The sequence below is a fragment of the Phocoena sinus genome, chromosome 1 (assembly GCF_008692025.1).
Source record: "Phocoena sinus isolate mPhoSin1 chromosome 1, mPhoSin1.pri, whole genome shotgun sequence".
NCBI classification, from domain to species: domain Eukaryota; kingdom Metazoa; phylum Chordata; class Mammalia; order Artiodactyla; family Phocoenidae; genus Phocoena; species Phocoena sinus.
Window position 1 is genome coordinate 182,408,321 of NC_045763.1, and position 19,958 is coordinate 182,428,278.

Here is a 19,958-nt window from a genome sequence, read left to right on the forward strand (position 1 = left end):
ACCACAATATTTCTTTTGACCCTATTTCCTCTTTGGCTGCCACCCTATTTCTTTACCCCCTGCAACTCCCAACAGTAAAGCTCATTTCTTCCTATTTCACTTGTGAGTCCCTTTGCAGGTTCCATCTTTCTCCTCCAACCTTTGAATACTGGAGTGTCTCAGGACTCAGTCTTGGGGTTTCTTTCCTTTCTATCCAATTTTAATTTCCTGGTGAATTAGTCAATCTCATAGCTTTAAGTAACAGATCTGTGTTGAAGACTCTCAAATTAATGTCCAGTCCCAGCCCCTTTCTCGTGAGATTTATGGTAAGAGAGCCTCAGATCTGCATATCCAGTTTCCTACTTGGTGCCTCCACTTGGGCATCTAATTGTTCTTTCAGACTCTCAAATCCAAAACTGAGCTTCTGTTCCCTTCAGAAGGCCTTTCTGCCAACAGCCTTCCTGATCTCCGTTCACTGCAGCGCTGGATGACTATTTCACCTAACTCCAGAGCCATCAACCTCATCTGAACCACTGTCATATTTTGCCTGGGTTATGGCATTTTCAATAAGGGGTTCTAAGGATCTGTATAATGCACACATTAGAGTTAATTACTCCTCTACTCAAAATCCTGCAAGTGCTACACATTTAACTCCAAAACCTGTGTAACTGGGAATTCCCTGGTGGTCCAGTGGTGAAGATTCTGCGTTATCACTGCAGTGGGCCTGGGTTCGAACCCTGGTTGGGGTACTAAGATCCTACAAGATAAGCAGTGAAGCAAACAAAACAAAACAAAACAAAACAAAAAACAACAATAACAAAACAATGTAACCTTAAAATGATTTACAAGGCCCTCCAACCTAACCCTTGTGCTCTGCCGACTCCTGGCCATGTTCTCAAATGGCATCTCCTGCTGCCCATCTCTCTCTCCCTCCACTTCAGCCTCTCCGGATTCTGGATTTTTGCTGCTCCTTGGGCACGGGACATGTTCCTGCTTCCAGGCTCTCACCTAACTGCACCTGTGCCTAGAACAAGCATCCGCCAGTACCTCCTTAGCTAACTCCTTACCTTCCCAGTCTTTATCATCTTCCAACCTACTTTACCATTCACTTAATGTGTATAGTCTTAACTGTCTGTCTTACGTCCCAGAACATCAGTCCCATGAGGATAGGGGTCTTTTCCTGTTTGGTTCTCTGAGACATCTTAAGTACCTAAATCAGTGTTTGACATACACTAAAGACTCAAAATACTTTGTGCGCATTGTGAATAATTAGTACTGACTATGCTCCAGGCATGGTGCTAAACGTTTACAGTGAATCAAACTTGTTTAGCCTCATTTTAGGAATTAGGGATGGAGACACAAAGATAGTAAGGATTTGGTCCAAGGTGCCAACTAGGAAGTGGTGGAGCTAAGTCTGGCTCCCTAATGCCTCTGTGGTACTTTACTACACTTTCACTGCAGACGAATAGTATGACCTACTTATTCAAGGCAAAGGATATTTCCAATACACTCTCTTTTCTTTGCCCTTCCTCCAAGAAAGGGTGTGATTTCACATTAAACCTTAGTGGAAATACAGGTCAGAGTAAGACTAATCCCAACTGTAGAATGAAATAATTTTGTCCCTTGGATAACTGATTGTATACCTCAATGAGCAGGTTTATCTCTGTGGGGCAGAGACCTTTCTGATCCCCTTAAGAGGCTACCTACTTCTGCATATAAAGTTAAACTATAGGAGGTTCTCTCTGAGAATTGTAACTAGATTACCTCTTCAATCCCTTCAAAATGGAGTGACTGAAAGAAAGAGAATTAAATATAAATGATACTATCTCATAAAAGGACATTATTTGTTAGGAAGGAAGAGAATTGCTCTTCTATGCTCTATCGCTCTTAAAATATGAAATGTTTTATTGGTTCTGAACAATATAGGCAAGATTTACAAAATCAGGAATGTATTGTCTTTGATCTCATTCTAAAAATTGTATTTTTTGAAAACTTAAAAAGAAATGAAAACGTTAAACTGTAAGGTGATTTTTTCAAAGAATCCAGCAAAATATTTGACATAATAAGCTCTCTTTATGTGTTCTTTTTCATTTCTAGATAATTCTAATGCAGTGATCATATTTCTGGTATTTCTGATTATTGTGACATCAATAGCCCTGCTTGTTGTTCTCTATAAAATCTATGATCTGCAAAAGAAAAGATCCAGGTAAGAGTTGATTTTAAGATGAAAAAATAATAATAGTAGTAATAATGATGAAAACCCATTTATGAGGCCAGTTTGGAACCAATTAAGTGAAAAATGTGAATTCAGAGACGACAGCACTAAGTCCAGGACATCACTGACCTTTTGATCAAAGACTTTCACATGGTCTTATTGGTTTATATTAAATATTAATATTTTCTACATTCACTAATAACTGGATGGATTCCCTTTAATAATAACCAATGAAAAGAATGTGTCTTTTCTTTTAGTACAAAGTGGTCAGAGATCTAGAAATGACAAAGGAGAGAAGTATCTAGGGAAGGATATGCATTCCTCTGTCCAGGAACAACTACATTTTACAAAAACAAAGAGGTTCCAAATAAAATAATGTGGCCAGTTATCCGAGTTTGGTTGACCACCTGTGATTGGTTTCTTCCTCCCCACTTTTTCTCCCCCCCATCATCCCCTCCCATCCTCTGCCCTTTTCCTTTTTGTCTTCCCCATCTCCACTCCCTCCTTCCTTCAAGACATTCATTAAACATAAATTGATTGCCAACTAATTTCTATGTTTCTTAAGAGTATGCAAACTTACATTTCTTATTTTCACAGCAATTTAGATGAACAGCAGGAACTTGTTGAAAGGGGTAAGTATGCACATTTTTTACTGGTGATTATCCCCCTCCCATTTGAATCTACTCATTTGAAATAAGAATTCAATATTTTAAAAAATCTAACCTGGACTTCCTCTGTGGATACAATGATGAAATTTAAGTTATGTATTTATTCAACCAGCAAGGATCTATGCATTTCCCAGAGTATGCCAAATATTGTGCCAGCACTGAAAATATGTCAGTGACAGGCCACAGACTCTGCTCTTAAAGGTTTAGAATCTAACAGAGGAAGAGAGACATGTGGACAAATATGACAGATTTGATAGATACCATCGTCGTGGACTGTGTGTGGTGCTATAGAAAGATGGAAGATGGAAAACTGATTGGGGAGAAGGCAGGAATCTGGGTCTTCTAAGATTGTGGGGAAACATTGAGGAAGGAGCAGATGGAAAGCCACACAAATGAGGAGTGCAAGTGTATTCACGTCCCTGCCAGGGTGGGACATTGGCTGTTCCCACTAAAGGCACATTGATGGACATGACAAAAGATAGCAATTTGACTTAGGAAATGAAAACATATTCCATTTTTTCTCTCTTCTTAAAAACTTTTACAGTACTTCTTTCATTTCTCTTTAAAAATGTGATTTTTGATCCATTTAAAGGGCAGGAGATAAAGAAGTTGAAAACATGTTTATAATATAGGAAATGGTTTGTTTTTTTCATACTCAAGACGGGAAACATTTCAGAACTCCTCTATCTGGTTTTAACTTGTCTCGGAAGGGTTTCCCTCTGCCAGGGCAGGTCCCAAATTCATAAGCAGAAGCTTTTGGGCAGGTTCCTTGGAGCTCCTCAATAGGCTTTATTTTCCATTGCAAAGTCTTGCTGACACTGTATTTTATATTCCGCTTGTTTGTTAATCTTCCTCCCTTGTCTAGAATGTGGGCTCTGGGACGGCAGGGAGGCTTTCCTTTCCCATTTAGTGTTTTATCCCCAGTACCTGGGTGGGCATGTGGATTCAATACGTGTCAATGAACAAATTAACGTGGGAGATAAAGTGTCCCGAGGGTTAGTTTTTACAGGTGGGCTGAGGGATGGATGAAGATCACAAGAGTGACAGGCACCTAAGACAGGAGGGGCACCATTGCCAGGGGTCAAGGAGTATTTATCTCAAAGTTGACACTGATGGCTCCTTGGAGTGATTAGAACTTACCCAAACTCCATAAAACCCCGAAGGTGGCCCTAGGTCAGAATTAATGAATGCCGGAAATCTCCAAACACCCAAAGAAGCAACCATACATGGACAGTTTGATAGTTATGATTGGATAGAAAATTTCCACAGACAAAAAAATAAATGTACAACCCTAATGGACATCTTCTTTCTTCATCTAAAAAATAGGGGAAATTAACATGAATACTGAAAAAATACAGTCAGATATACCTGGGATAGTAGGAGTTGTTTCAGTATTCATATACACTTACAGCTATTTACATTAATATGTATTTTGTTCTTTAGTAAGTTATTTCACAAGCCTGGCATATAATGAGTTTCACTCTGGTGGCATAAAATATTAACACAATCTGTTCACAGTCAACTATAGAGATTATCACATTAAGATGAGTCCTGGGTATAGAGTATTCATCATATTCTCTTATTTATATGTTTACAGTATTTCACAAGTTAAAATAGATACAATAAGAAGAAAAAATTACAATATAGATGAGTATTGTTATTGCCATAAAATGCTTCTAATCCAACAAAAAATGTATATATCCTCACAGTGGTGATATTTGGTCTGGAACCTGTTTGTAGATAGAAAATGAGGAAGGACATTCTATGTACAGAGAGAACAGTGTGTGCAGAAACATGAGGACAAGAAAGTGTGTGATGCACTTGGAGAACACTCACGCCTAAGATGTAAAGCAAGTGTAGGAAACAGTGTGGTTGAGATGGGTCAGGTGAGATGATAAAAAGGGATCATATATCACATTAGACATTGAAACTTTAGCTTATAGGCTATGGAGCACAAACAATAGTGTGAGTTTTTTTCAACAAGCAGAGCTGCAGGCTCGTATTTGTATTTCAGAAGATTAATTTCTGGCAGTTTAAAAGATAAATCAGGGTGGGGACAGGCTGGAGTCAGGAAGGGGAGTCTGGAAGATGTCCTTACGTGGATGAAGAAGAGTCCTGAGCATGACCACAGGCAGAAAGGATGGAAAGTACACGGTGACCTGTTGGATACGGGGACAGAGGGAGAAATCGTGGATCACCTGGAAGTTTCCATCTTGAATGACTTTGTGAATGGTGGTCCTGTTTGCCAAGATTTGAGATGCTAGAATCAAGGGAAAATTACTTTGAACATCTTGACTTTGAGGTCCCTATGGGATAACTGGGTGGAAAATCTGAGAATAAGAGAGAAAGATTAATACAAAGGCCAGAAGGGGGCTGGAGCCCAAGATTTAGACCTCATAGGTTTACAGGTGAATCTTTATGTGTGAGTGAGATTTTCCAGGTGGAATGTGTATGAAAAGGAAAAACACTAAGGACTGAACCCAAGGTATATATTTAATGAAATTTACATGAACAAGGGAAAGAGAGACATTAACACTAGTCGTGAATCTTTACTACGTTTAAAGATGATGAGAAACAACTGATGAACGTGGAGCCCATCCATGCAGATGTTTTGTTGGAAACTTACAAAAGAAAGATCGCTGATGAAGGGAGGCTCTTCCTGGCTGAATTCCAGGTGTGTGCTCTTCTCGATACGTGATGAGAAAGTTTACTCTGTTATCAACGTAATTCACCTTAAATGTATTGTATAACCATTTGCCTCGATAGTTTATCCCACATAATAGTGCAATGGAGTCAAAGCAGCTTTTTATTAGCAGATATTTGCAGACCAGAATATCATCGTCATAAAACTAGTCAACATTTCAAGATAATGCTGCTTCATTGTATGAATACTAGTTATGAAGCTGTATCTTGAAACGTATTTGGCTGATTTTGTCCTTTTGCTCTAGGTAATCATCCAAGTGTGTTTTTCAGTGAATTTTAAAGTGGCAGAGCAATAACTGCTAAATTTGCTCTCTTTCATTGGATTTATTTTCCAAGTAGCCTATCATTCATTTTTCTTAGAGAGTGTTTTTTGCATAATTCCTAATAATATTCATTTATTACCATATGCAACTTGTTCATCGGTGTAAAGGAAATACGTTCCAAGAGGTGTCATTTGTTCAAAAGGATAAGTGGCAAGGGGAAATGGTTTTTCTTGAATGTGACCCAAAGGATCTTTGTGTCTTTCAGAGCATTCCGAGGGTATTTGGCAAGTTTTCTATCAAGGATGCTCGAAAACCCTTTAACCAGAATAAAAACCGCTACGTTGACATCCTTCCTTGTAAGTGCTCATCGAGAACTGGATTTCCATGCATTTGGGCTACTTGATTATTCATGATTTCACTTATTTAATATTTCTTTTCTTTGAACAGATGATTATAACCGTGTTGAACTCTCTGACATAAATGGAGAGGCAGGGTCCAACTATATCAATGCCAGCTATATTGATGTGAGTAAAAAGTGCATAACAGCCAGATGGTTTTATATCTTCATCATTTTGTCTCTGACTATTTTCATTCTTCTGGTATCTATGCATTCCGTTCAGCTCCTTCTTTGCCATGGCAAATTTTTGTTTAAATTTTTTATTTTTAAAAAGTTTTATTGGAATATAGTTGATTTACACTGTTGTGTTAGTTTCAGGTGTACAGCAGAGTGAATCAGTTATACATATATCCTCTCATGGAAAATTTTTAGAAATATTATTTGAAATGATTTGAAGGAAGATCATAAATGCCATTGATATAAACAACAAAATCACTAATATTTGCAAGAATAGTTATTTATTATTTGTTATTGGTGCTAGGTAATATAGGTTTTTTCTTTCCAAACAGAATGATAACTAAGAATTAAAATACTCTTGTACCTCTTATACGCTGGATATTATCTAAATTATCTATGTGTGTATTTCTCATAAGAGCCCCGTCTTTGCCCCTCACCATAGAGGATAGGACTGGGAGGCTCTGATTAATTTGGTACTTTTGCCCTTTTCTTATTTATTTATTTATTAATTTTTGTTTTTAGTAAATTTATTTATTTATTATTTTTGGCTGTGTTGGGTCTTCGTTGCTGCACGTGGGCATTCTCTAGTTGCGGCGAGCGGGGGCTACTCTTCGTTGCGGTGTGTGGGCTTCTCACTGCGGTGGCTTCTCTTGTTGTGGAGCACGGGCTCTAGGCACGTGGGCTTCAGTAGCTGTGGCTCACGGGCTCAGTAGTTGTGGCTCACAGGTTCTAGAGCCCAGGCTCAGTAGTTGTGGTTCACGGGCTTATTTGCTTCGCGGCATGTGGGATCTTCCCGGACCAGGGCTCGAACCCGTGTCCCATGCACTGGCAGGCGGATTCTTAACCACTGTGCCACCAGGGAAGTCCCTGCCCTTTTTCAATTAGTAACAGTATGAGGATATAGTGCATGGTTAATTTATCTAAAATGTTTAAAAATGTAATTTATTAAACAATTGTTCAGTAAGTAATGCATCACACGAATTAAAAAAAAAAAAAAGCAGTATAAAAACACAGAGAGACTTAAAAACAATTCCTCCCACCCAATCCACCATTTACCCAGTGCCTCCACCTACCTTAAAAGGTAACCTCTATGTTGTTTCCTATTTATCCAGCGGGAGTTTTTTAATACACAAACAAGAAAACAGCAACATTTGTTACCCCCTCCTTTCTCCAAAAATGTTAAGGTAATATTCACGCTGTTCTGTATCATGCGTCATTTACTTAAAACATATATCTTGGATACATAAAATATCACTGTAAAAAGCAGGGAATGGCAAGCTTTCTCTGTAAGAGACCAGATAACAAATATTTGGGGTTTTGCCGGACATACCATCTCTGCCACAGCTACTCAGCTCTGAAGCCCAGTGACTACACTTCTATAAACAATACATAATGTGGCTGTTCCGAAAAACAAACTGCATTTACAAAATCAGGCCATGCTGATTTGACCCACAGGCTGTAAGTTGCTGGCTCTGAACACCGAACATTTCTACATCTTTCTTTAATATTTTTAGAGTAATTCTTGGCATAGCTGCATTATGAGGTATTTAATCAGTTCCTATAGTAACAAGCGTTAAATATGGTTTCTAATCTACTATTACAAACAATGGTTTAATGAATAATCTTGACTCATGTTACTTCTCAATGAGTTTCAGCATATCTGTAGGATAAATTCCTCAAAGAAGAACTGCCAGCTCAAAGGGAATATGCATTTGTAAATTTAAAAGACATTTCCAAATAGTCCTCCACTGGGGTTGTACCCAGATGTGTTCCACCAGCAAAGTATGAGTGTTTATTTCCACACAGACTGCCAAAACAGTGACTATCAAAAATTGTTTTTGACAATCAAACAGTTGACAAACTGTCTCATACTATCATCCATGCCGGTTTATAAGGTAATTTCAAATTTTTCTCAAAGAAAAAACAATTGAAATTGAGGTTTGGTTTGTTTATTCTGATCTACATGATTATATAAGCTTTCACAAACTTTCAGTGAAGAAAGTAAAATGTTCAAATTCTATCTATCTATTCATTTATTTATTTAGACAGTGTATTAATTCCCCAGAGTGGACATAACAAAACATCACAAACTGAGTGACTTAAAACAACAAAGATGTGTTATCTCACAGTTCTGGAGGCTGGAGGTCTGAAATTAAGGTGTGAGCAGAGACATGCTTCCTCTGAAGGGTCTGGGGAAAAATCCTTCCTTGCCTCTTCCAGCTTATAGTGGTTCCTGGCCATCCTTGGTGTTTCTTGGCTGGTAGCTGTATCACCCTGTTCTGTGTCTCTGTCAACACATGGCCTCCTTCCCTGTGTGTCTGTGTCACTGTGTGTCCTTTCTCTTATAAAAGACACCAGTCGCTGGATTTAGAGCCCATCTTCACCCAGTATGACCCCATCTTCCACAAAGACCCTATTTCCAAATAAGGTGACATTTTGAGATTCTGAGTGGACATGAGTTTTTTGGGGAACATTATTCAGTCCACTACACACAATTTATGTAAAATTATAGAATAATGAAAAAAACCTTTTTACTTGAATCGTTCATGAAACAAGCAACTTCTGTGTCCTTTTGTGAGATAACTGATGATTTTCCAGAGCAAAATTCTTGACATTAATGATTATGATGACTGTAAAATAATAATAATAATACAATTTATTATACATTTGCTATTTATCAGTCATGAATTTAAGTGCTTTACATATATTGATTCAATGAACTCTCACAACAACTCTGAGGTGTTCCCAATTTTGCTAGTAGAAGCAAAGCTAGGATGTTTTTTCTCAAGCATTCTGTCTGGAGACAGCCCTCTAACCTGTACAATGTCCTACTTCCCATCAACTTTGTTTGATGCATAAGAGTTTTTGTAGGGAGGTTGGGATTGACATATATACACTAGTATGTATAAAATAGATAACTAATAAGAACCTGCTGTATTAAAAAAAAGAAAAGAACACACCCTCTCATCATACACAAAAATAAACTCAAATTGGCTTAAAGACTTAAACATAAGACATGACATCAAAAACTCCTTTAAGGGAGCATAGGCAAAACATTCTCTGACATAAATCATACCAATGTTTTCTTAGGTCAGTCTCCCAAGGCAGTAGAAATAAAAACAAATCAACAAAAAAAATACAAAAAAAGAGTTTTTATATTTTTGTTTCATGTTGTCCCTGTAAATTCTATCCCAAGCAACACATACCTCTTGCCCTGACATGTGCTCTTGGTATCCACAATGCAATTTCTTGTTCTTATGATATTCAAAAGGCTTGTTTACAGTGGCAACTAACACTTTCAAATGTGAGGTCATAGTCCAAAAATAATTACTAAGACTGTGTCATAATTTTGGCCTCTATTTTAACTGATTCTGTAGGTGACCACTGCAGGCCTTCACAATTAACGTTGAACAAATTTATTTGTGTATAGTGTCTTTTCCAAACAATAACTTGTTCTTCAAAGTAAAGTCATTAAAAGCAGATTTTATAAGGATTTAGACCGTCTCTAGGAAAAAAAACCTTATATTTTGTGTTCAAATAAATATGGTAATTATAGTATCGAGTTACACTTACTTTTCTCCAGCAGACCTGGGAGCTCATGGAAAAAATATGTCTCCAGATTTTAGATAGGTACTTGACAGACTGTAGCCGCTCAATGAATACTTGTTGAATAAATGAATGTATGAATAATACTATATCATGAGATAGAAGTTTCAAGAATTTACTAAAATTAATCATGGATTATTGTGGCCCACGTGACTGAATTTCATCTAAGGGCAGAGGTTATCTCTCTGAAGGGCTTTTCTGATCACTGAGGTAAGTCTGAGGAGTAGGAGATAATTTGAAAGAAACTAGCACAGTGTCTCACCTGTCTCTATTCCTTCTTTGCCTTGGTAACCAGAGTGGAGAAAGCAGACATTGTAGGTAATAAAATGAAAGTTATTGTATCTCTTATCTAGAGTGGCAGAAAAGGATTCTAGGGAATCAGCGGTATATCCCAGCACTCGTTAAGAGGTAGAAGTATGGGGCTAACCTCAGGATGATTTATTGAAAGAAATTGAGTAAAAATCCCCAAAGTATCTCTATGGCTGGTAAGGAGGTTTGAATTCTGGCAGATGGTGCTATAAAGGTTGGCAGGATCTAAAATATAGGAGTGCCTGTATTATGCTTATAAATTGCTGCACCTTCCCACATGAAGATAAAGTCTATCTAGCTTTAAAAATTGTTTAGGGTATATAGCAAAGACCCATGAAGGTCATGAATATTGTTTGTAAATGGTGACTAACATATTTGACACAGTTAACTGCCATTGAGTTAGTAAATCCCCCCTTTTAATTTGAAACTGCCCAGGGAAATACACAACCAAGAAATGGCAGATCTAAGGCAACTGCCCTATCTCACACTTTTACATGTAAATATATAACTGAGCGCTCAGTAAATGATATACCTCTGTGTGTGTTTTGAACAGGGTTTCAAAGAACCCAGGAAATACATTGCTGCACAAGGTAATTTCTCTGAGAGTCCAACATTCTTTTTGAAAAATTGTTTTATTGCACTTTTAAGGAGATATTTCTTACCAGTTTTTATTTGTTTACCCCCTAGGTCCCAGGGATGAAACTGTTGATGATTTCTGGAGGATGATCTGGGAACAGAAAGCCACGGTTATTGTCATGGTCACTCGATGTGAAGAAGGGAACAAGGTAAGGACCCAGAAGGTTCATAGGGTAAGGGTCCAGGACTAACAGGGTGGAGGCTGGATGTTAGGAAAAGACAGTGTTGAATTGCATTTTGAAAAGTCACATATGTATGTGCTTGATGACAAAACAGATCATTCTCTGTCTGAATCAGTATAACACTTGATTTAAAATTTCATACTTGTAGAAAAATTAAATATGCACATATATAAATATTTGTATATAAGTATAACATTTAAATGTTTCTGCTTCATTGCTGGACTCCTATGTGATTCCTAGTTTGTTGCAGTATTATTTTAAGTTCAGTACACTTCTATGGGCTGATTTCACAAGTACTTTTTAATACTTGAAACACACAGACCTTGGGCAGATAGATGAAAATTCATGTAACGTGGCTTTAGGAAGCGTGAAAGCCTCCCCATCCCCCATCCTGAAATTAACCACACGCAACCACATCATTTCTGCTGACCACCAAGCACGTCCCCATTTAATATGCAGCTAAGCCTGGGAAGATCATCCTTCTTCTGCTGGGTCGTATGAAGGAAATACTTCAGGGCACTTAATGGGAAATGGAATACTTTCCAAGCATCACAGTTTACAGGAGACTATAAAAATGTCTTGAGACTTTCAAAGAATACATTTTTGTTTCTTTTGTTTTACAAAGAATGCTTAATAAACAAATCCATTTACATGAAAAACTGGAATCATTAATGATTTTTTAAAATATAGAACAAGTGTGCATTATACTGGCCATTGATGGAAGAGGGCAGCCGGGTTTTTGGAGATGTGATTGTAGAGATCAATGAGCACAAAAGATGCCCGGATTACATCATTCAGAAGTTGACCATTGCAAATGTGAGTTTGCTTTATGACATAATTTTAATTTTCATACTGTTTGTCTAAAAATATAATTATGGAATATTAAATGTGAGACATTGAAATATATCTGGAAAATTATTTTTTAATGAACTGCAGGAGGAAGAGTTGGGTTAGAACAACAATACAAGCCAACAGGGTCAAGTTAAGTCACTAGTGAAAATAGTGTTTGTCCACATCACATCAAAAGTGTTTATAATGCTGTGACCCTTGAAGTATAAAGAGCTCATCAATTGTGTTAAATGAATGACTGCATTATTGAATTAATGATAAAATGGTCCCTCATCTCAATGGGTTTATTACCATTATGGAAAATATATACAAATGGCACAGAGACTACTGTAAGAAGTCTAAAGTTCTAACTCTGTAGGTGAGATAAAATGTTTAGTTCCGAAAAGAAAATTGTCAGTGTGGCCTTAAATAATAGTTAAAATGGTGGTCTTCTCACATATTATATGATTCTGCTCACATGAAAAGTCTACAATAGTCAAAGTTATAGAGATAGAAAGTTGGTTAGTGATTGCTTGGGACTGAGGTGGGTGGAGCAGGAATAGAGGTGACTGCTAATCTGTATGGGTTTCTTTTGGGGAGGTCATGAAAATGCCCTATAATTAGACAGTGGTGATGATTTACAACTCTGTGAATATAATGAAAACATTTACACTTTAAAGAAATGTGAAAATATCTTAATAAAGATGTCAAAAAATGGAAGTCTTTATAGATAAGGTTGAAATTTTCTCTGAATTCCATTTATGGCAGGTTTTCTCAGTAATCTAAATTGTATTTCCATATGATCCAGATACATTTTGTGAAAGAAAAAAATATCAGTTGCCTATTTCTCCCAAGGCCTCCTAAGGCCCTGTGGCATCACTAACAACTATGCCCTTGGAAGGCTGTGGAACAATCCCACCAGTGGTTCATGGCCAAAGACATGATGCACTAAAGCCAAGAATGTAGAAGCCAACACCATCCTGGTTATGTTGATTAGTCTGCCATTACTATTCTTCATTAAGTCAGTTATTTCCTATCTGAAAATTAAAACCAACCAAGTTTGTTTGTTTGTTTCTTCCATTATCTAAATGTAGGTAGTTCTTCTTCATACTTGGTCAGAGAATTATGAATTATGTATCTTCTAGTGCTTACCTTGAAACTGGGAGAAACATGAGCTGTAATCTGGAGTTGACTCTCCTGAGTTCTCTCTCTACAGTTGAGCTGACACTTCCAATATGAGAAATATAGCATTAATCAAATAATTAATCAGCTTTCTTCATATGACAATAATCCTGTTTGTCTTCCTACCAAGCAGAAGTATTTCAAACAGCTGTGAGAATGGCTTTTACTTTGTATCTTTTCACACCCACCCACCAATCCCCTTGTTTTGTGTTTTATTGTTGTTATTTTGTTTGTTTGTTTGTTTTTGGCTTGGCAGCATGAAAGTCCCTAGTGGTTTCAGCTACACTTAACCATAGGTTACTTACCTTCCTGGGAAGTAATTGCTTACTGGTTGGTGCATGCCAGTCCTGTGTGATGTCTCAATTCCTAGTTATTCATTGGAAAGGAAAATGTAATCATGAATGAAAAATAACTTGCACAAGGAGTTTTTTGTACTTTTCCTCCCTTCCACTTACTTATGTCCCATAGTTTGCTCTGAGAAAAAAATCATCTAAAAAAAAATATTATCCCCTGGCTAGAGAAAAGAAAAAGCAACTGGGAGAGCAGTGACCCACATTCAGTTCACCAGCTGGCCAGACCATGGGGTCCCCGAAGACCCTCACCTGCTCCTCAAGCTGCGCAGGAGAGTGAATGCTTTCAGCAACTTCTTCAGTGGCCCTGTCGTGGTGCACTGCAGGTAAATAAAGACCTCCACCAAAAGCACAATGGCTGTTCAAATTTTCACTCCTCGGGGTGTTAGGGCCACCCTCCCCTTTGGCAATTGCTACTTTGAGAAACAATCTATGAGGAGAAACTGACATTGTTTTCCCTGCTTCACCCTTGCTGGCTTTTCCATTCATTTTCCTGCCGTGATCGATCATACCTTCAACCTTTTCATTTGTTTTGTCAGTGCTGGTGTTGGACGCACAGGCACCTATATTGGAATTGATGCCATGTTAGAAGGCCTGGAGGCAGAGAGCAAGGTGGATGTCTATGGCTATGTCGTCAAGCTAAGGCGACAGAGGTGCCTGATGGTTCAGGTGGAGGTATGTTTCAGGCCACAGTCACTATCCTCACTTATGCCTTTTGGCTTAAATCTTTTTGTGGTGGGAGTAGAGATCTTAAAGGAAATCCAAATTCTTCTCAACCTCGAACAGTGGGTGAAAATTGTTTTCTTTTAATTTCCTGAAAAATAAAGCACCAATTGCAGTTAGAAGCATTTTGCATTAGTGGCTGAGAGTACTGTGGAAGGAGGATGACTATAAAATGTATTTTAAAAAAATAATGAGGGGCTTCCCTGGTGGTGCAGTGGTTGAGAGTCCGCCTGCCAATGCAGGGGACACGGGTTCGTGCCCTGGTCCGGGAAGATCCCACATGCCGCAGAGCGGCTGGGCCCGTGAGCCATGGTCGCTGAGCCTGCGCATCCGGAGCCTGTGCTCCGCAATGGGAGAGGCCACAACAGTGAGAGGCCCACGTATCGCAAAAAAATAAAAAATAAAAAAAATAATAATGAAATAGCACTTACACATATCAGATTGGGAAAAATTTTAAAATACCAAAACCCAGTTTGGCAGCATCTCATAAAATTAAAACTGGGGAGACAAGAATAGGACAGTACAGTGGTTAAGAGCCTGGTTTGGGGAACTAGATGTAGTAGTTTCAAATCGTGCTTGTTATTCTTAATACTGTGCACCATTTTACCAGTGTTTAATGTCCCTGTGCCTCAGGTAAGTCATATGTAAAATGGAGATAATGATAGTATTTACCTTACAGAGTTAAGACACAAAGGGTAACCCAAGTAAGCACTTAGACAAGCCCCTGGAAGATGCATGTAGTCAGTAATTGTAAACAATGGTTATTATCAAAATTGTCTGCATTTGACCCAGCAATTCTACATGTATGTATATAACCGAGAGAAGCATTTGCAAATGTGTGCTACTAGAAACATGTTCAAGAATGTTCATTGTGTTCAGCATTGTTAGAATAACAAAAACATGGAAAACCTTAAATATATATCAATATGGGAATGAGCAAACAGAATGTGGACATATGGACCCTTTGTAAACACATGCTCTGCTGTGATTGACAGGATAATCTAGGTCTGTAGCTCTCTGTGTAGGTAGATGCTCAGATGAAAACAATGAGTGAATATAGTCACCAGATGAAACGTATACAATTCAATTTATGTCATTGTTAAGAAAGGACACAAAAACGTACAATGTTATAAACACATAGATATTAGTGTAGAAGTATAAAAACAGATTGTACACGAGAAAAAAAAAAGAAATTATTTCCTGTGGAAAAACACAATAGAGTGGAAGGATGCTACAGCCAAACTCAGGGGACTAAAGGTGGTGTTAAAGAGGCTTGAATTTTATCAGAAATATGTCATTTATTTAAAAATGGTGGATTCAAATATGATAAAAGGTTAGGGTTGTTAAATATGGGTTTGGCCTATTGTGCTTTATAGAACAATTTTCTCTATTAAAAGCTTCTAGGAAACTCTTTTAAAAAATATGTTCTATGGAATATCAGCCTGCTTTTTTCTTTCTCAGATATAGTGTGAAACTTATTATAGTTTTATATATTAGTAATTTAACTTACTGACTCAATACTAGTCACAGAAGGAAGTAACAGATAATGTTTTTTAACTGTTAGGAATGAGATATAAGTTATGCCCTACCTTGTAGATGCCTCATCTATTTACCAAGCTATTTTTTTTTTCTGGAAAAAAAATCTGAGATGGAATTTGCTTATATCCCATAGAACTATGAGAGCTAACTTCCAGATTATTTAAATGTTACAGATATCAGTTTTCTTCTCCATACATTGTCTCCATATGAGCAAAATTATGGGAATGTAGAATTTATTTAAATGTGATTGATAGGACTTTAAGTTATCAATTAATTATCTATATTCTTCCCTGAAATTGTAGGCACAGTACATCTTGATCCATCAGGCCTTGGTGGAATACAATCAGTTTGGGGAAACAGAAGTGAGCTTGTCTGAGTTACATTCATATCTGTCTAACATGAAGAAAAGAGATCCACCCAGTGAGCCTTCCCCACTGGAGGCTGAATTCCAGGTAACAATAGTGAGAACAAGAGCACCATTACAGATAACTTGAACCTCTGTCTCTTTTCCAGTGCTGTCCTATGTACTTGACATAGTTCTTGTATTTGGGCTTTGCCATAAAATGGAGCACAGATGAGAGAACAAAGACACACAGAGTTTAAGAGAAATGCCTGAAAGCACACAGCTATTCCGTAGGAAAATTGTTTAAACCAAGAAATCTGATTCTACAGCCAACATTTTAACCATTTTTCATTAAGCTGGTATAAAATAAAGTGTCAGAATAATAGCATATGGCCACAAAATTGGCCCGCCAAAGGCAATGTAGCATCTCACCTTTAAAAACTACATCTGGTTTTGGTTTGTAAAGGAAATAGTTAGAGGAGTTTATGACTACTTAGGAACATGAACTGGCTGGAGCTGGTAGACAGAAACTAGGATGAATATGTGTGTCCTAACCTATTTATCAGGCAGTTACTCTGAAAACTAACCTAGGATGTAGCTTACTGTGATTTCAGAGAGTTGGCATATCTATCTCCAAATTGCTCAGTTGTCAAAAAAATGTTTTGTAACTTTTCTCTTTCACCTATGATTTTCAGTTTATTGAATCTTTCCGTAAACTACCAAACTGGTCAATTCAGAGAGTTTCACAGCAAGACCAGGAATGTGCTTTTAATCAGATGCAGAATCGTTTAATGTTTTGGATCAGAGTGGGGCTGGGGTGGGAGTGGGGCTTGAGATAGTCACCGTGATGGAACAGCTAGTAGGCTACCGGCATGGTCTTCGATAGAGGGGTGTTTTCTTATTCTTGCCCTTTTAGCTGATAAATTGACCACCTTTGATACACTAACCCCACTATACTGCATATAGACAGACACTGTTTAAAACACTTATACATTTAATTTAAACATTCATATGTAAAGTCACTTAAAAAACGGTAAATTCTTTGGCTGAACAAATATGATTGAGTCTGTGCTCTGTACTGAGTACAATTCTAGGCACAAGAATCAAAGTGATTTGTATGTGGATGTGGGGAGTGGGTGTGATCCAGACAGGTAGTGACCACAGCTCTCATAGAAACAGTGAAATTATTCCATCTAAGCAGAAAGGGAGACAGAAAATGAGGGTAGAGATGGAGGTTGGTTGGTAGATTAGTGACGGGAAGTTGAGGCAGTTCTTGTCTAATTGCCTTATTTTTCTCAAGAGAATATGAAGTAAGATCATTGGTTGGGAGTTTAGGGAGACAGAAGTGAGTAGGGCAAAGAAGGGCTTATGCTTGAGAAAGAGAAAAGCATATGAAATAGTTCTATCAAAGTAGGAAAGCAATCTCCCAGGCAAAGGTGGTAGGGGTGCCAGAATTATCGGATCATTTGAAATTTATGGTCATGAAATTAAAGAGAACCAGTCGGTTTTTTGTTTTGTTTTGTTTTTGTTTCCTACAGTAACATTGGGGTTAGAGCTGTGTATAGTTGGGTTAAACCCATCTAGAATTTTTTAAAGTGAATAATTGAAAGTTGGGAGGCAAAGGCACTAAGGGTGTTTGCAAATGAATGATACAGTGTGGATAATAAAGAGCATATTGGCCACAGAAAGACATGAGAGAAAAAAAGAAAGGAGTAAAAACAATATGATAAAGGTTTTGATAGGATTGCAGATTGCTGGATTGGAGGTACTAAAATAAATTACTGGGAAGAATAGAGGTAATTTTCCATAGGAAGGATGGTTGAAGTCATAACTTTTAAAGTGATGCAATCTTTGGAATGAAACCTACCTACAAAAGTGGAGTGGGGAATGTGGATGGCTGAAGAGAGGAGGAAAATTATAGGAGGTGAAGAGGTTAAGAAATGAAGAGGCTGGAGTGTGATTTGAAACAAGTTTCCATATTTAGTTTGAAAGAAGGCACCATAGTTTTCGAAACATTTATATATAATACATATTCACACATACCTATATATACACAAACATATATGTGTATAATGTGTGTGTATAATCTTCCTGAACTTTGTATGATGAGCTCTCTCAGTTTAGGTTATTCATCCACTTGACAAATATTTATTTAAGTTATTTATTGGGAAGAAAAGGCTGCAGGCAGGGAGATCTTCCGGTAGAGACTGACCTGTAAACAGATATCTAAAGGGCGAGTAGAGGTTAGCAGAGTGAGAAAAAGGGACAAGGAGAGTCCAGGTAGAAAACACACCTGAGAATTTGCTAAGAGTTAAAGGACAGCTTAGCCCCTTCCAAGACTGGGGGAAGTAGGTTTGGCTGCAGTGCAGGGGGTCCCAGCAGGAGGTGAGGCTGCAGAGACAGTCAAGGGCATCTCCTGACAGGCTTTCTGTGCTGTACACATGCTGAATCCTTCCTAACAAAGATGGGAAGCTGCCAAAAACCTGAGGGGGGACCTGCTCTGTTTTGTGTTTTAGAAGGATTAGAGCAAGTGAGATTGAAGATAAAGAGGCCAGTGAAAAAACTGCTGATGTTTTCAAGTAAGAAGTGAAAGCAGATTGGACTAAGTAGGAAGAGAGGAAAGCGGAAGGATTTGAGAGCTCCAACCGGAGAAATGATAGGTCTTGCCAACTGATTGATTAGCTATCGCGAGGGAGAGGGAAAGAGTCTGGAGGGCTTAAAGAAATGAGGTATTGATTATTTGAAACGTGAGCCTAGTCTTCGGCAAATGCTTCATCTAGAGAATTTACTTTGGATCATTTAAAATAATTTACCATTGCTTTTGCAATATGGAGAATAATCAACATCTATGCGTTGCTTTCAACTTATACAAGAATAAACCATACTATTTTGCTATCCAGCACCTCTTAACCGGGAAACATATTCTGTTATATAATTGTATACGTTCAAATTCGCCATGTCAAAGTACTTAATACCTGAGCAATTATAAAGAAAAATTCAGAGGCAAACTTAAAAATTGTGCCCTTAGGGAACGTATGCACATTTCACAAAACCTGGTGAAATTCTTTTCTTAGGGAGCATCTTACGCTACAATAATAAACTAAGCCAATACATAAATTTTTAAAGGAGTTTCCTTTCTGTTTTTTCTTTTTTTTTTTCCCCTCAGAGACTTCCTTCATATAGGAGCTGGAGGACACAGCACATTGGGAATCAAGAAGAAAATAAGAGTAAAAACAGGAATTCTAACGTCATTCCATGTATGCAGCTTATTTTATTTTTTGTATCAGACAAAGTGAAGCTCTCTTTTGAATTTGTTTAATGTGAGACACACACACAAACCATTTGGAAGCAAGTTTTCAACATTTGCTTGACAGTAGAGAATAGTTATAGGCTATTTGAATTTTAGTTGTAGCAAATACATTGAACGCCAAACATTTACAATGGACTTCGGAGGACAGACAATATTCCATGTTTTCTTTGTACCAATTAGTTCAGAAATGGGTTTTCAGAAAGACGTAACCTCTGAATCTGGGGGACAAAAGCCAAGTCCTCTTTACCAGTTTTCTCTCATCTTCAGTTTATTGCAGTTATTTACTCCAGGGTAATAGCCAAATAGCAAAATTACATCCTTTTGTTCCCTTTACGTTTTCTGTTTATCCCTTCCTTACACCAAGGAGGTTAAAAGTAGATGGGAAATATACTATAAATCATCAAATTTAACAGATCAAAATAAGCATAATTTTCAAGACTTGAATTTTGCTACTTAAGTATATTGATAGGACCACACCTGGTACAACTATAATTTTATTCAGTTGCCTACACTAAAACTAGCACGGAGAAAATATAACCCAAGGTAAT

The 19,958-nt window shown here is 37.6% G+C and overlaps 1 protein-coding gene across 6 annotated transcripts in view; it reads left to right on the forward strand.

The window, feature by feature from the left end:
• PTPRC (protein tyrosine phosphatase receptor type C) overlaps positions 1-19,958 on the forward strand; it is a 122,856-nt gene that overhangs the window by 94,299 nt on the left and 8,599 nt on the right. For all 6 annotated transcript variants that reach the window (XM_032631185.1, XM_032631195.1, XM_032631203.1 and 3 more), the window contains 12 exons: positions 2,077-2,185; positions 2,792-2,826; positions 5,427-5,536; positions 6,094-6,184; positions 6,276-6,352; positions 10,871-10,907; positions 11,005-11,102; positions 11,826-11,951; positions 13,664-13,821; positions 14,035-14,170; positions 16,060-16,209; positions 19,267-19,357. In XM_032631185.1, coding sequence (XP_032487076.1) covers positions 2,077-2,185; positions 2,792-2,826; positions 5,427-5,536; positions 6,094-6,184; positions 6,276-6,352; positions 10,871-10,907; positions 11,005-11,102; positions 11,826-11,951; positions 13,664-13,821; positions 14,035-14,170; positions 16,060-16,209; positions 19,267-19,357 — 1,218 coding nt within the window. The remainder of the gene's footprint in view (positions 1-2,076; positions 2,186-2,791; positions 2,827-5,426; positions 5,537-6,093; positions 6,185-6,275; positions 6,353-10,870; positions 10,908-11,004; positions 11,103-11,825; positions 11,952-13,663; positions 13,822-14,034; positions 14,171-16,059; positions 16,210-19,266; positions 19,358-19,958) is intronic.